This window comes from Cynocephalus volans, chromosome 5, assembly GCF_027409185.1.
Source record: "Cynocephalus volans isolate mCynVol1 chromosome 5, mCynVol1.pri, whole genome shotgun sequence".
Taxonomy (NCBI): domain Eukaryota; kingdom Metazoa; phylum Chordata; class Mammalia; order Dermoptera; family Cynocephalidae; genus Cynocephalus; species Cynocephalus volans.
Window position 1 is genome coordinate 132,209,914 of NC_084464.1, and position 14,959 is coordinate 132,224,872.

At 34.3% G+C, this 14,959-nt stretch overlaps 1 protein-coding gene across 5 annotated transcripts in view; it reads right to left on the minus strand.

Moving 5' to 3' along the window:
- MED23 (mediator complex subunit 23) overlaps positions 1-14,959 on the minus strand; it is a 45,390-nt gene that overhangs the window by 20,086 nt on the left and 10,345 nt on the right. For 3 of the 5 annotated variants that reach the window (XM_063096209.1, XM_063096210.1, XM_063096207.1), the window contains exons 10-16: positions 13,518-13,613; positions 12,961-12,978; positions 7,647-7,847; positions 5,802-5,945; positions 3,819-3,964; positions 2,579-2,824; positions 740-882 (exon numbers count right to left, since the gene is read on the minus strand). In XM_063096209.1, coding sequence (XP_062952279.1) covers positions 740-882; positions 2,579-2,824; positions 3,819-3,964; positions 5,802-5,945; positions 7,647-7,847; positions 12,961-12,978; positions 13,518-13,613 — 994 coding nt within the window. The remainder of the gene's footprint in view (positions 1-739; positions 883-2,578; positions 2,825-3,818; positions 3,965-5,801; positions 5,946-7,646; positions 7,848-12,960; positions 12,979-13,517; positions 13,614-14,959) is intronic. The other 2 variants (XM_063096211.1, XM_063096208.1) reach the window with 1 other exon arrangement.

Here is a 14,959-nt window from a genome sequence, read left to right on the forward strand (position 1 = left end):
GATCCTAATTTTAATAGCAAGTTTGCTTTTCTCCCCTGGAATTTGACAAATGGTACTCAAGTTCATTTGGAAAAATAAAATGAGATAAGATACGAAAAAAATTATTCTAATCTTTCTCACTTCTCACTTATCTTTTAAATTATTTTTGGAAAGTTAGTGTTCCCAACTTTTTGAAGTATGAGGTTTACTTTTTAATACAAAAAATTGTATCACACTCACCCTTCTTCCTTCTTCCCTCCCAAGAAAGTTTTATTCAACTCCTAATTATCTGGGAAGAAGAGTTACTGTGGTTAAAATTAAAATTATATTGTATCGGTAAAAGTTTGAATTACCATGAATCAGAAAAACATTTCCATATTAGAAACTATTATTTAGAACTGTATAATAACTGAATTATGACATATTTTCTGCAATGTAGGAAAATTCCTTCCCTATTGCCAGTCAGACTTAATACCCACTGGAGGACAGCACTACTGTCTCAGGGCAGAATCTGTATGCCTGGGGACAGGTATCACGTCTGTCCTGCTCACTGCATCCTAAGCACCTAGGACATTACCTGTTCTTATCACTTTACTTAAAAATGCAGCTCACTGCTTTGAACCTCACATCTCCTATCCCCTTTTTTGCTTTATTTCTCTCTATAAACGCATCACCTGTCACATTGCATATTTTATTTACTTTGTCTGTCCCCCTCATTAGCATGTAAGCTTCACAGCTGCAGTGACTTTTGTTTACTTACTGATAAATCCTTTGATGCCCAAAGACTCTATTTCCATGTAGACCAATAAACGACTGTAAGTTTCCACTAGGGCTGGAGCCAAAGCCACACTGGACTTTGCATGAGCAAGTTTTATCACTCTGGTTGCAATGCTGTGAATAAGGCTGAGGAGGATAAGAAGGCAAGAAAACAAAAGTCCACATTTTTGACATAAACACAGGGTTTACTCTACTCATAGGTAACAGTATAAATTTGAACTTAGATGACTCAAATAGAGCTGATTCATTTAATACATTTAAGTCGTGCAGGAAACTTAGTAATGATATGCTGTGCAACCTGAGCCTCATTTTGGTTTCTATGGTGCTTTCAGTATGTATCAGTATCCCTTTGCTCATGGAAAAACAAACTCTGGGTACAACTCATAAGAGCATGTTTAAGTGATTTTAGTCTATTTTTCTTTTTCTTTTTCTTTTTTTTGTGACCGGTAAGGGGATCGTAACCCTTGGCTTGGTGTCGCCCGCACTGCGCTCAGCCAGTGAGTGCACTGGCCATCCCTATATAGGATCCGAACCCGGGGCCTCGGTGACCCCAGCGCTGCACTCTCCCAAGTGAGCCACGGGGTCGGCCCTATTTTTCTTTTTCAAATGTGTAACTAAATACATTTGAGAAATTGAATAACCTTTGTCACAGAATTACAAAATAAATCACTGCTGAGACCCAAATGTTAGGTTCTAACATGGCTTTGCTCAAATCTGTCACACATGCAAATGAAGCACATGTCTAATTCTATCACAGTGTTTACCACTTGAAAAAAAGCATGGCTTTTCTACAGTTGATGCCCCACCTGAGGCCCACAGGACCATTCTCTTTGGCCTACAAAGTGTTTTAAGTTTGAACCGATACTTAGAAGTTGAAGAACTAGAAATAAAAATCTGAATTCCTATCATTTTTCAAAAAAAAGTTTGAAGATCTAACTATACTAGTCCTCATTATTACACTGGAAATTAGCTCAAGTGGCAGCACCATGAGGTGAGCACCACACGTTTCTGGTCAGCCTAGGTCCCCTGCACACACACATGCTTCCACGTGCACTAACATCTGGTTTCCCATCATCAGTGCCAGGCTTCACTCATCTACATTCTCAGCTTGGCTCCTTGGGGCACTTGAGGTTCTAGAATCACACCCAACAGAGCCTTTTCTGTCTTTTAGAAACCACAATATCAATTCTGAAAGTATCCCTATAAGTAATCAATACAGTAAGAGCTTTAACGTTTTCACATCCCTGGACTCAGCAAGTCTACTTCCAGCAAATTATTTAATGATGGATAGGTTCAAAAACAGCCATAAGACAGTCTTCATAGCCATCTTTATAATACTAAGGCATTGCAAACAACCTTAATATCCAACAGTGTGGAACTGGCTAAATAATGATATATAGCCATACGAAAAACTTCTTTGTAGCAATTAAAAAAAAAAAGTTTTTGAGCACCGGACCTGAAAAGGCGTTTGATTATTATGCGGAAAATGTGATTATAAAGCGGTATTTCAGTATAAGCCTGTTTTTGTCAAAAACAAAACAAAACATAAATTCATATATTTATCCATAGAAAAAAGACAGAATACATTCAAAAAATTTTTACAATGCTTATCTCTCATGGAGGGAATATGGCAATTATTTTCTCTGGGTTTATTTATATGTTCTAGAATTCCTATAATAAACAATATTTATTTTTATAACAAAATAAGTCTAATTATTTCTTTTAAATGCACCTGACCATAAAATGCAATCATGAAATCAAAGTTTATACTATACTAATATCCATTCTCTGACATGGGACTAAATAAATAAAAAGAACGTACCTCATTTTGGCATGAACTGTCAGTGAATCCAGGAGGTTCATTGGTAAGGGAGTAATCGATCCTGAAGCCAAACAGCTCGTTCCAGGGAGAGGGATCCTCATAATTCCATTTCCATAAATAGTTTCTACCAGAGCTCCCATGGGTAATGTAAAACATTCTGAATTTGTAGAGTATGCATTACACAACAGGGCAATCTTATAGTCATTCATCTGCAGACTTTTATTTCTCAGACTCTGCTGTAGGAACCTAAAAATTTAAGTTCCATTAAATAAAAAAAATGCAAATAATTTCCATAAAGTTAACTTGCATTTTTAAAAAGTTCAATTGTATGTAACCATTGACTAATACTATCTTTATTCCTATAGGTATTATAGTTTTTGTGTGAAATGCAGAGTGGAAACACACATAAAAGTTTGGGTAGCATTTCAGAAGAAACTTAAGTAATTACTAGTTAATAATTAATGAGTATTTGTTAAGTATGTACTACATACTCAGCACTGTAAAATTTCGGAGAATGAAGAAATAATTCACAAATCCATGAACTAGGATTCTATTTATTATCTATCTCTTAAGCATAATAATATGCCTTTATTACAGACATCACTATGAAAATATGGTTAAGAGGCATCTCATAAAATAAAAGCCAAATGAAATATGAAGTCTGACAACCCCCATGGTCTCCTACGAAGAGATCTGGTAGTCCTTTTCAGAAGTTCTGTGTGAGAAGTTCAGTTATTCCTAACACCCTTGACTGAGGCACAGCCTACTAAGGGCATCTTCTTTGAGTCAACAAAGCTTTTGAAGAGACATAAGGGAGTATTCCAGCCAGATCAACTTAATCAATCCTGGGAGCCCAGGGAGTAAAAGACCTCTCAATCTAATCATGCTCAATTTCTAAGTGCTTGAGACATTTTGAAAAACTTCCACATTAATAAAAATTAATATACTTCAATTAAATCAATAACTTTGAAGCACCATGTACAAAAACAAAACATCACTCTTAAAAATTAAAAGAAAAAAATCTACATATATAAGCAAGATTAGTTAATCTTCTAGTTGTTTTCTGATACAGGTATCGGTCAGTTTCTCTTTCTATGATATACACATTAAATATTCACTCTTGCCTCCAGTGAGTGTGGGGAGATTTCTAAACTTCACACAAATACTGAGATCAATATTAGTATACAATTCACTATTTATTAAAAAAAGAAAATTAAATATCAAGCAACAAAGAACTTACTCATGATGAAGCTTTAAGGAATGAGGTATTGGAATTTGTAGCTTGGAGTTGTCATTTTGAGCTTTTCTATTGAGATGAATCCAAATACAAGTCATTGCAAAGGCATGAGTTGATTGGGGTTTGTTAATATCAGGAACTGGAATGAACTAGAAAATGACAATTTGCACATTATAGGAGAAAGGAGGACAGTGAGAGGTTAGTTAATGGACACAAAACAGCTAGGTAGGAAAAATAAGTTCTTTGATGTGCAGTCAAGTTAGGCATCCATAATTAACAATAATTTACTGCATGTTATCAGGTGACCAGAAGAGAGGAGCTTGAATGTCCTCTTCACAAAGAAATGATTAAGTTTGGTAACAATGAATATGCTAGTTACCCTGATTTGATCATCACACATTGTATACATGTATTAAAATTAAAATTCAACACTGTATCCCACAAATATGTATAATCAATAAAAATAAATAAAGCTATTTCTGACAGGAAAAAAATAGTTTGCATATTATATGAAAGAGAAGAACTAAATTATTGTATGTATTTTAGTAAGCCATTTCTGGTACATCTCTTTTTAAAACATCCTAGTTTAATTTAGCCCCAATGGTTCTTAACTATTAAATAATAAAAGTCAGAAGTCCTAACAACGATAAAATTTTGAAACTATTACAAAATGTTTCACTTGGCATGTTTTTACTCGCCAAGAATGTAACAGAAATTCACAGATGATTAGTCAAGCTTTTCCTATTATCATAGAACATTCTCAAACAAATATCATTTTAAAATTTTTATTTTTTAAAAATTAAACATTATTATGAAATCTTACTAAATGTGATATATATATACAGACAACAGAATTTCTAAAAGTCTCATATACTGCATGTGCTTTTCAAGAACATATAAAAATCTAAAAAAATGACTTTCACCAAACATATCGAATATTGATGAGTGATATGATACAGATGTCTGGAGTCCACTTTAAAATTGTCCTGCATTCACAAAAAAGTTAAGGGGGGAAAGATGAAACAAGAATATTTCTTGGTCACGGGTACGTGGGTTACTATTCTATTCACTCTACTTTTTGTGTATGTTTAAAATTCTCCATAATAAAGTATTTTTTAAAAATGGCAATCATCAAAATATATCATATTTTGCTCAAACACCTTATGTAATAAAACAATGGGGGACATACTAAGACTCAACTGGCAAACAAAAAAGTAGACATTAACAGACACTGTTGTCATTTGGCCACTCAATGACATATATAGATTAAAACAGCTTTAGTACTTTTTAAAACTGCAGACCAAATTAGAATGTAGAGAGAGCTTGCTGTATTAGCTATTCAAGTGTAATTTAAGATATACTTTAGAAATACAGTTGACCCTTGAACAACATGGGTTTAAACTATGCAGTCCACTTATATGAGGATTTTTCAATAAATACAATTGGCCCTACGTATCTGTGGATTCTGCACCTGCAGATTCCAACAACCATCTGCAGATTGAAAATACAGTATTCGGGCTGGCCAGTTAGCTCAGTTGGTTACAATGCAGGGTTGATAAAACCAAGGTCAAGAGTTTGGATCCCCGTACCGGCTAGCTGCCAAAAATAAAATAAAATAAAATGAAAATACAGTATCCATGGGATGCTGAACATGCAGACAAGGAGAGCCAACTTTTTGTATCCATGGGTTCAGCAGGGCAGACTTTGGGACTTGAACATCTGTGGATTTTGGTGTTTGCAGGGGGGTCTTGGAGCCAATTCTCTGAGTATACTGACAGATGACTGTAATCTACTTCAATTTCTTCATTTTACATATGAGTAAACTGACATCAAATGAGACTGATTGCCCATCCCATGATCATGGTCAGTCACAGAATTGGGAAAAGAACTTAACCAAATCCAATGCTCTAAAATCATACTTAAATCCTTAAATACAAATTAGACATAATTCATTCATCACATTGTTAATTATTAAGTAAAACTTACTTCTTTTTCTGGGTACAGCAAATCAAAGAGTTTCATAACAGGGAGAAAATCAGCTAGTGCATTTTTCTGAATACTTCCAGAAATGAATTGCAGGAGAACCCACATCAGATGATCTCTGCCTTTAATCAGTCCTCGCCCTGCTAGCTATAAAAGATATTTAAATACATATGTATACATAGCTACTTAAAGAGATGGATGTAGGAAGTTTTTTTTTTTTAAAGGAAGAAACTCTGGTTTCTCCTCTCAGAAAGTCACCGTCTAACTTTGGAAGTTAATAATTACTTAGTCTCAATTCAAGACACATCATGCAAAGCTTGCTAAATTATTTTAATTATATATATAAATATATAACATATAAATGTTTCTTTCCTGCTCCCCAAAACAACTATGTATATCAAAAATCCAGGGGGCTGGCCAGTTACCTCAGTTGGTTAGAGCATGGTGCTGATAACAGCAAGGTCCAGGGTTTGATCCCTGTACCAGCCAGCTACCCAAACAACAACAACAAAAAAATCAATGTTTTAGAACATAATTAAATTGATCATGTGTGTATGAGAATCAAGTCTAATATGAGATAAAGCTTAACAAAAATATCGCATAAAAACTTGGAGAATACTTTATTATACCTAAAGAATTTATTTTTTTTTAAATTTAAAATCCTTAAGAACTGGTTATCATAAAAGATTTTTCCTGGTTTCCTGTAGACTGTAACAGAAACCAATGGGGGGAGGGGGGGAGGAGTGTCATGGTGGTTAAAAAAATTCTAACAACTTTTATGAAAAATCTTCCTCTAAATAATTCATGTTGTGGAGGCGCTATAGATGTTAACACATTTCACTCCCATTCAACATGTCTAAAACCTTATGACTAAAACTAACTCTTCCCACAAATGTACTCTTCTACTCATCTTGCCTTTTTTGGATTCACTGTCCTCCCCTTGTGGTAATCAGTAAGCAAGTCTAGACTTCAACTTCTGTTACTCCCTCTGTTGTTGCCTGTCAGTCATCTAGTCCCATTCAACCTACCTAGCATACCTGGTCTCTGGTTCCTCTTTTCTGTCCTGGTTTAGGCCTTCTGTATCTTTCACCTAGACGACTGCAGTATCTCCCTTACTCATTTCCTTGCCTCTGGTTTTGCCCCCATCCATCTCTATCATGTGGCCATCTTTATCTACTACCATCTTCTTCCACGTGGCCATTAGCAGTAGTTTTTCCAACATGTATATGATGATGCCATTCCCCTCCTTCTTTGCCTCCAAAAGAAAATCTAAGCTCCTTAGAACAGACAGACACATGGCCACATAAAATTCTCCCATGCCTTCCTGCCCTCCCCATCTCACCAACACTTTCTCCTTTGTATTTTTCTTTCTATTTCCTGCATACCCCTATCGGTTTCCAAATGATGATCTTATTGCTTGGGAAATACTTTATCTTTTCTTCTTGGCAAATTTCTATTCATCCTTCAAGTGTTAACTTAAAGATCTCTTTGACAAAGCCATTCCTGATGTCTTTGATATGTCCTATTCCCTTTCGTTCCTATTTCAGGGAAACATGCTTCCATATGACAACTACTGAATTATAATCAAATTGTTTATACATATATCTTCCCCTCTAGGGAGATGCTCCTTGAGAGTACTACTGTGCTTTTTCATCTTGTATCCCCTGGTCCTTGCACTTTGAATAAATGACTGAATGAAAAGTTAAGAAACCATAAAGGCACTGAACAGGACACAAATTAGGGATCAGAACTTGCACCACTGCTGAAATCACTAGGTAATGCCCATACCAGTCTAAAATATACTAATCAACAGGTGAAGATGCACTGACCAAAAAAGTTAGTACACACCTTCTGATGAAGAGAAAGGACCATATGTGGAAAACTTGCAAACTGGAAAAGCACAAAGAAAATGAGCTGACTTGAGAGATGCTGCCACAGGAGTTGGCTTGTTCCCCCATCATCAAACTTCTCCTCGGTCTCAGATCGCTCCATGGCATAAACCACCAGATCCACCAACTGGTCCTCCAGCACAGGGCAGCGCTGCTTGTGCTGTAGGGCAGAGATTAAATACAGTATTCCAAAAGCCTCCTGGTTAGTTTCAGAAGTTACCAGTTAATGGGCATAAATCGTAACAAGAGGCTGAGAAGCATGGAATGAAGTTGAACTTAAGAAATTAAGGTTAGATTTAGTCTATTAAAGCTGCATCATGTTACATTATCATAGAGGATGAGTATCATGAAAAAATTATTTTTTCAGGTCTTCCACAAAACAGACTTCTCATCAACTTTTGAGTTGCACTACAGACATCACTGTTCCTATTTGACAAAGGGAAATTTGCACAGTAGAAAATTTTGTTATTCATCCTTTGAAAAAGTGCAACATTTTAAAAGGCATATGATATGGGGACAGCAGTATTAATTGTGCCATCTAACTTGAAAGATTAAAACCCTGGATTTCCAGATATCAAATACTGTGATAGAGCAAATAAAGCAGTATGTAAATCTATTTATTTTAAAGTAACCACCACAAGTTTACACTAACTTTATATACAGAGGTACACCTAAATAGCTCCCAGATTACTCAATGTCTGTTTTTCAGTGTGTGGTATTGATTTTGATGCTGAAATGGAAACTTCCACTGCAAAAAAAATAAAAAATAAAAAAGATCCCAAAGTTAATCTCTGCTCTTCCCTCTTGGAAGTCAAACATAATGCAGCTTTAATTTTAAATTAGACCATTTTAAAATCTAAAAGAAAAAGAATCAAGTTTAAACACTAAAAATGAAAATGCAACTTCCCTTTCTAGAGGCAAAAAGATTTGTGCTTTTTAAAGTGATTTAAAAAATATACGATTACCAAAAGAAATATGTTAAGCCATTTTCGTATTTCTTTTATAAATATATGACTTAGTAGCAGGCAGTTGGAAGCCTTTCTAGCGGACACAATTACTAATGTAGATGATTTCCCCCTAAACTTTAGATATGATTGTCAGTCTTTTGCCATGAAAAAGGGATATGATTTCTTCAAATTTAGGGGAAAAATGCAAAATGGGGACAAATTTGGAAATAAACAAAACATAATGAATAGCATCCCCTCTTTTGCATGCTCTTTGCCAGCTCCAAAATTGTAAAGCTCCGATATAGCTGCACTTTCTTAAAGCATGCAAATAAAACAAACATCTATCCAAAACAGTAAGCATCAATGATTGTTTCATATTTTTTCCAAAAAGACAATGCCATGATCACAGTTCAACCACATTACAGGTTAACAAATAGCAATATTAACACCACCAGTTGAGACTACAGTACTTTTCCTCCAAATGTAATTATCATTACGAAGCAGAGCAAAGTGCAACAGACAACACTACAGACTATTTCTTAAATCAGCATGCAAAACTACTGTGTACAGGGCTTGAAATTCACTAGTTCTGCCAACCACCAACAACCTAAGAAATGTGTCAGACAACACAAATTTAGAGTGAGATCATTCAAAGTATACAGGAGTCAGAAAAATTTGTGAAAAGAAGTAAAGCCAGGATTTCCAGTAGGAATTTTTTCTCTAGTGACGGAAATTTCCTTCCAGTTTGGAAATTAACCAATTTGTCAGCTATTTCTCCATCCATGATGGTCTTCCATCAATCCACTTCAGGAAAAAAGAGCAAACTAAATAAAATTGGGTTTTAGCATCTGAGTCACTTTGGAGTGTGCCATTTTAGTATTAACTATTTGTTTTTAAAAACTGGATTTTCACCTATATATTTTTAGGCATGTAGTGATGGTCATACAGTTAGTGATTTAAAGAGAAAAGCTGAAAATATGAAGATGTTGACAAAGCAAGAACAACTAGGAAATTTACAAATAAAGCTGATGCATCTTTCAATATATGCCATGACTCAATATTACCCTCCAATTTTCTGTTAGGAATTAAATCAGTCAAGAATCTCTATGGTGCTTAATGTCCTGATATTCGATGGTAGCAGAACATTTACCAGGATTAACTATAAATTTCCCAGGTGTTTTTGGTTAAAGCCAAGGATATTCTCAAACCAAACTTAAAGATAGGTTGCTTTGTTGATAATATCAAAAAAGGAATAGTTTGAAACTTAGGATGATCTATGCTGCTAACTACTTTAGAATAGTAGTAAGTTGTGCTTTAGTTTTCCATTGTTAAAAGGTACATTAAAATTAAGAATCTACCTCATAGCAGATTGTTTTACAAAGTGGAAAAAATGAACATTTGTAAAGCAGTTTAGTGATCTATGAATAAAGGCTAATTATCACTCACTAAGCTCATATAATTCTGTAAGCCAATGGATGCTATGCTGATGGCTATTCACATCTTGCTTTCTGAAAGCTTTCATAAATTTAAGGTTTCAAAATATTGTCACACAAAGCTGAATTTGTTAGTTTACATTCTGTCTATAAGTATATTTAGTTAAAACCTGTTTTAGCAATCAGAATATATAAATTCAATATTTCAAAAGTTGTATTCCTACAGAATAGTCCAAACTGTACTGGAATCTTATTTTATATTTTCAGCTTTGATAAAAGCTAAAAAACCAGGAACAAGGCATTTTAACATAAGTATTAAGATTAATCCCCATTCATGCCCCTGATTCCTTCCCATCACTATTTCAAGCAGCAAACGATACAACGCTTTTCCACCTTAGTATCCCATATCCTATACTGAATGGCAGTTAACAACTTTCATATAACTGTTCTCGTACTGTGCAAGTGAAAATTGAACATATCATACTTAGGTGCATTTAAATTAATTTTAAATCGTTACTATAAATCAGTTTTAAAGCAATACCTATTCAGGACAAGATAAGAAGAAAAATTCCTTTGAATGTTATTTATCATATTCCCTGCTTTAACCAAGAAAGCTGCCAATCATAATTGAAGCCCTATGACAGTTAATACTTTCAATGGTGTCCTTGAAATAACTTTAAAAGTTACTTCAAAGAGAAACTGAGGGATTAATTTAAGATAAACTGATTGCCAATACTTCACTATCTCATGATAGCAGAGTTCATACACCACCACATAAGAGCTTGAGGAATGTATATGTTTTGTAATGTTTATATTCAGCAGAAAAAATACAAACTTTGTGTAAACATATAAAACAGGATTTTTCCACTGTGAGTTTAAGCCCAACTCTCCACCTTGCTGGTCACAGACCTGGGCTACTCATGACCTGAATGCAACTGATTTTAGGATAAAATAGCCCAATTCCTACTGGAAAATATGATATGGACAGTTCTTAAAAAGGTTTCAGGCTTTAAGTAAATTATTGTGTTGCTAGAGAAAGGACAAGAAAGTATAGTGCAGGATATAGTTCTGTAATGATAAAAGATGTAATAAGATGACTTGGTTATTTTTAATCATATGCTTCTTATATTATGTGTTCTCATTCTCTACTTTCTTGTAGGTAAAAATAATATATCAAGTTAATTCAGCATATAATCTTCCATCTACAAGTCCCCTTACTACCGAGTTTTCTATGAAAACAATTACTGATGAATCGTGAATTTTTGACAATGTTTACACTACAGTGGGACCAATACTAATAATGTTCTGTCAGCATTTCCATTATAAACTTTATTTTATGGATTTATGTCTTAGTCATAAACTTTTTTTAGGTTGAAACTTGTTATTGATCAGATCAGAAATACTTTTTCTCTGAATTATTTTTATCAATTTCTAGTTTAAGAAGAGCTGCCTCCCCAAAAGGAAAAAAACTAAAGATAGCTAAGCATATCTGGGGAAGGTACTTGCAGCTCAAATGACCGTGGGTACATTTATCCACCAAACTGTAAAAAAATGGAGTCAAGTATGACTTAAAGTTCACAGCAAAAATTAGTTTTAAGACATAGCATAAAGCATTTTCTCAAAGTTAACTGAATACTTACCTCTAACTCAAGTGAAAGTTGATCAGAATTAATGATTCAGTTTTTAAGATGTTAAATTGCCAGATTATATGAAGTAACTGTCAGATACTCTAGTGTGAAGCAGTTTCAGTTTCACATGTACAAAAGCTTGTCCAAACAAGGAAACTTGGTAAATTTTTGAGAAGAAAAAACTTAAAATAATAAAAAGAGATACCGCTACTAGGGTGAGGTTCGGCATGCAAAGTTTCAACACTGAGCAAGTTTTATGGCCAAGCTATATGTCCTTAAAAATAGGGCTTTATAAATGGAAGCACTGGCACAACCTTCACTATAGTATTGCAAACAGTAACGCTATTTTATATAACCTAGACAAGAGCGTCTTTTTAAAATCAAAAAGTTGGTCTCTTTTAATATGTTGGGCTCAAAAATTTTTATCAAAAATGATTAGAACCACTATTTTCCTTAAAATCTCAAAGGTGAAAAGTCCTGGAACAGACTTGGGACTGCGTAAGAGTTTGGTTTATAAAGTTTGGCCGTAGTGTTTTTCTCCTGCCATAAATGAGCTTCAACTGAGAAGAACTCACTCTAGGAGGAGGACACTTCTGGCAAAGACTGATAAAGAAGGGTGTTTGTCAAGCAGGTGTGGGGTCACCTAAGAGTATGACATTTCTTAGTCAATCCCCATGTTTCCAAAAAAGCCTTCTCTGTATAAAGTTTACCACTCCAACTTTTAAAAGCAGCATATCTCTATTAAAATGCTTTGTTCTCCTTTTGTTTTGTTTTTAATTAGTTTTTGTTTTAAGGCAAAGCAATGTAAGCATTTTTGTTGTTGTTGTTTATTTATTTGTTTTAATAGTCTGGAAAGATAAAGGCCACCACAAATCTTTCCATCTCTGAAAATTCCACCAGGCTAGCTTTAGCCCTAAAGTAGGAAAAACAGTAAAATGGAGTGGGAAGGAAAAATAACCCATCAAAAAATGACAGGCTTTATTGAGTGGCAGGTGTTGTCTCTTTGTTTAATAAAAAAAAAAGAAAAAAGAAAAAAAGAAAAAAAAAGAATATATAAAAAAAAACCAAACACCAAAAAAACCAAAAACAATCCACCAAAAATAACTCTCATATCCCAAGAAGAAATTTTTTTAGTGGCCTTGGTCTCAGCATGGTCCTGCCAATTTCAAGCCCCGACCATACACATATTCTCTAAATGGAATCAGTGGCTACAAAGCGGCCAGCGTATCGTTAGTCACAATACAACAGTAAGGTTGTGAACATACCTGAGCAATGTTCAAGGTCTAGAGCATTGGAGGATGGGCAGGACAAGACAGGACAGAACAAAAATAAAGGAAGAAAAAAAGAAAAGACAAAACAGTGACTATGAGGCCAGCCTCAAGGAACCCAGAGTCAGCATAAACCCTCCCACATGTTAAACCACCAAAAACAAACGCACACGGGGGAAAAAAAAAATCAGCAAGGAGGCCACGCTGAAGATACCAAGGGTTATAAAAATAGACACCCAAACAACAAAAAAGGTCAAAAATTATGGTTAAGTCATGTGTAGGTTTCTCTGGCAAAAGGTATACTTGAAACTGGCCTTATAGAAAAAAAAGCAATGCAAAATAAACCAACTTTAAAAATATCTCCTTTTTAATTTAAACATTCTTAAAACAATATATAAATGATTGAAATAATACACTGTTTAATATACCATATATTTTAAAAAATCACCAAATAGTTCTTAACTGTTTTGCTCAGTTAGCTATAGCAAAGAAAAGAGAAAAGAATAGTGCAGATTCTATGCAGAATTTACTAGGTTTCCAGCACAGTACAGTACCTGCTTATTTAAACCTAGCATATTGCAGACCATATCCCTGGAATAAGGCTGCTCCAATACATATCTCAACAAAGCAGTCTGTGGTTCAAACAGATCCTTTAAAGAAAATAAAGAAAATGAATGCTTCAAGATCGACATAAACGTTAATTTAAATTATTTGAAATTGGGATTAAAAAATCCTCTAAAGGCATTTGTCACCTTCACATAGTAGGCAGTATCTAGTGGAAAAAATCATAGGAGTTTAGTGCTTACATTAAATTTGTTCCCACCCCTTTTTTGATAACTGAGGTAAAGAGACTTGCCCAAGGCTATACAAGTGTAACAATAAAGATGACACTAGAACCAGATCTTCCAATCCCTTTCCCCAGTGCACTTTCCACTCTATTTTCCAGAAAACACAAAAGGTTTACATTTTTTAGAGTCTCACAATATCAATTTATATAAATTTTGGTCCTATGTGATAACATTTCTTAGACATAAAGAAGGATCATTAAGATCTTTGCTTCCTTTCTGTTAAAACTTGACACTTGATTTTCTACAAGTTTTTCTAGGCATTAAGTACACAATTTCTGATAAATGGGCTGTCCGATTAGCCCACTTGGGAGAGTGTGGTGCTGAGAACACCAAGTTCAAGGGTTCAGATCCCCTTACCAGCTAATCACCAAAACGAAACAAAAACAAACAAACAGAAAACCAATTTCTGATAAACAAATTCAGTTTATAATAAATAACACTAGAAAGTGACATTTAAAAACAAAATCTTTTCCATGGGCTGGCTGGTTAGTTTAATTGGTTAGCGCGTGGTGTTATAACACCAAGGTCAAGGGTTTGCGACTCCTTGTACCAGCCAGCTGCCAAATACAAGAACAAATAATGTTTTTAAATAAAAATCTTATTCAGTTTGCAGCCATTTTTCCAAGTGACAATCTAAAAGTTTATCCAATATGCCTTTACTTTATTGATTTATTTTTTTGGTGGCTGACCAGTAAGGGGATCTGAACCCTTGACCTTTGTGTTATCAGCACTATGCTCTAACCAAGTGAGCTAACTGGCCAGCCCCAATATGTCTGGAATATAAGCCAATCAATACTCTAGTTAACTAATAAGATTCCTAAAATAGCTTTCTGGCTCTTAAACATATAAACTTTAAGAGAAATAAATGAATTAGTTATATGCCTATTTACATTTGTTAATATAGCTCATTCATACTTAAAATATATTAATTTTAAAATATTAACTTATTAAATATATTAATTTAGAAAGATTTCATTCTAGTTTATTCTAACTCTTCCATACATATCAGACAGTTGTTGAATCATTCAACAGCTTTCTAGAACACATCATTTTTACTTCTGTCTATGTTGCTGGAGAAATAGCATTTTGATACAGTCAATGGAAAGTTTATCTCAAGTACCATGTGCATAATGTTAGCTGGGGCTTAT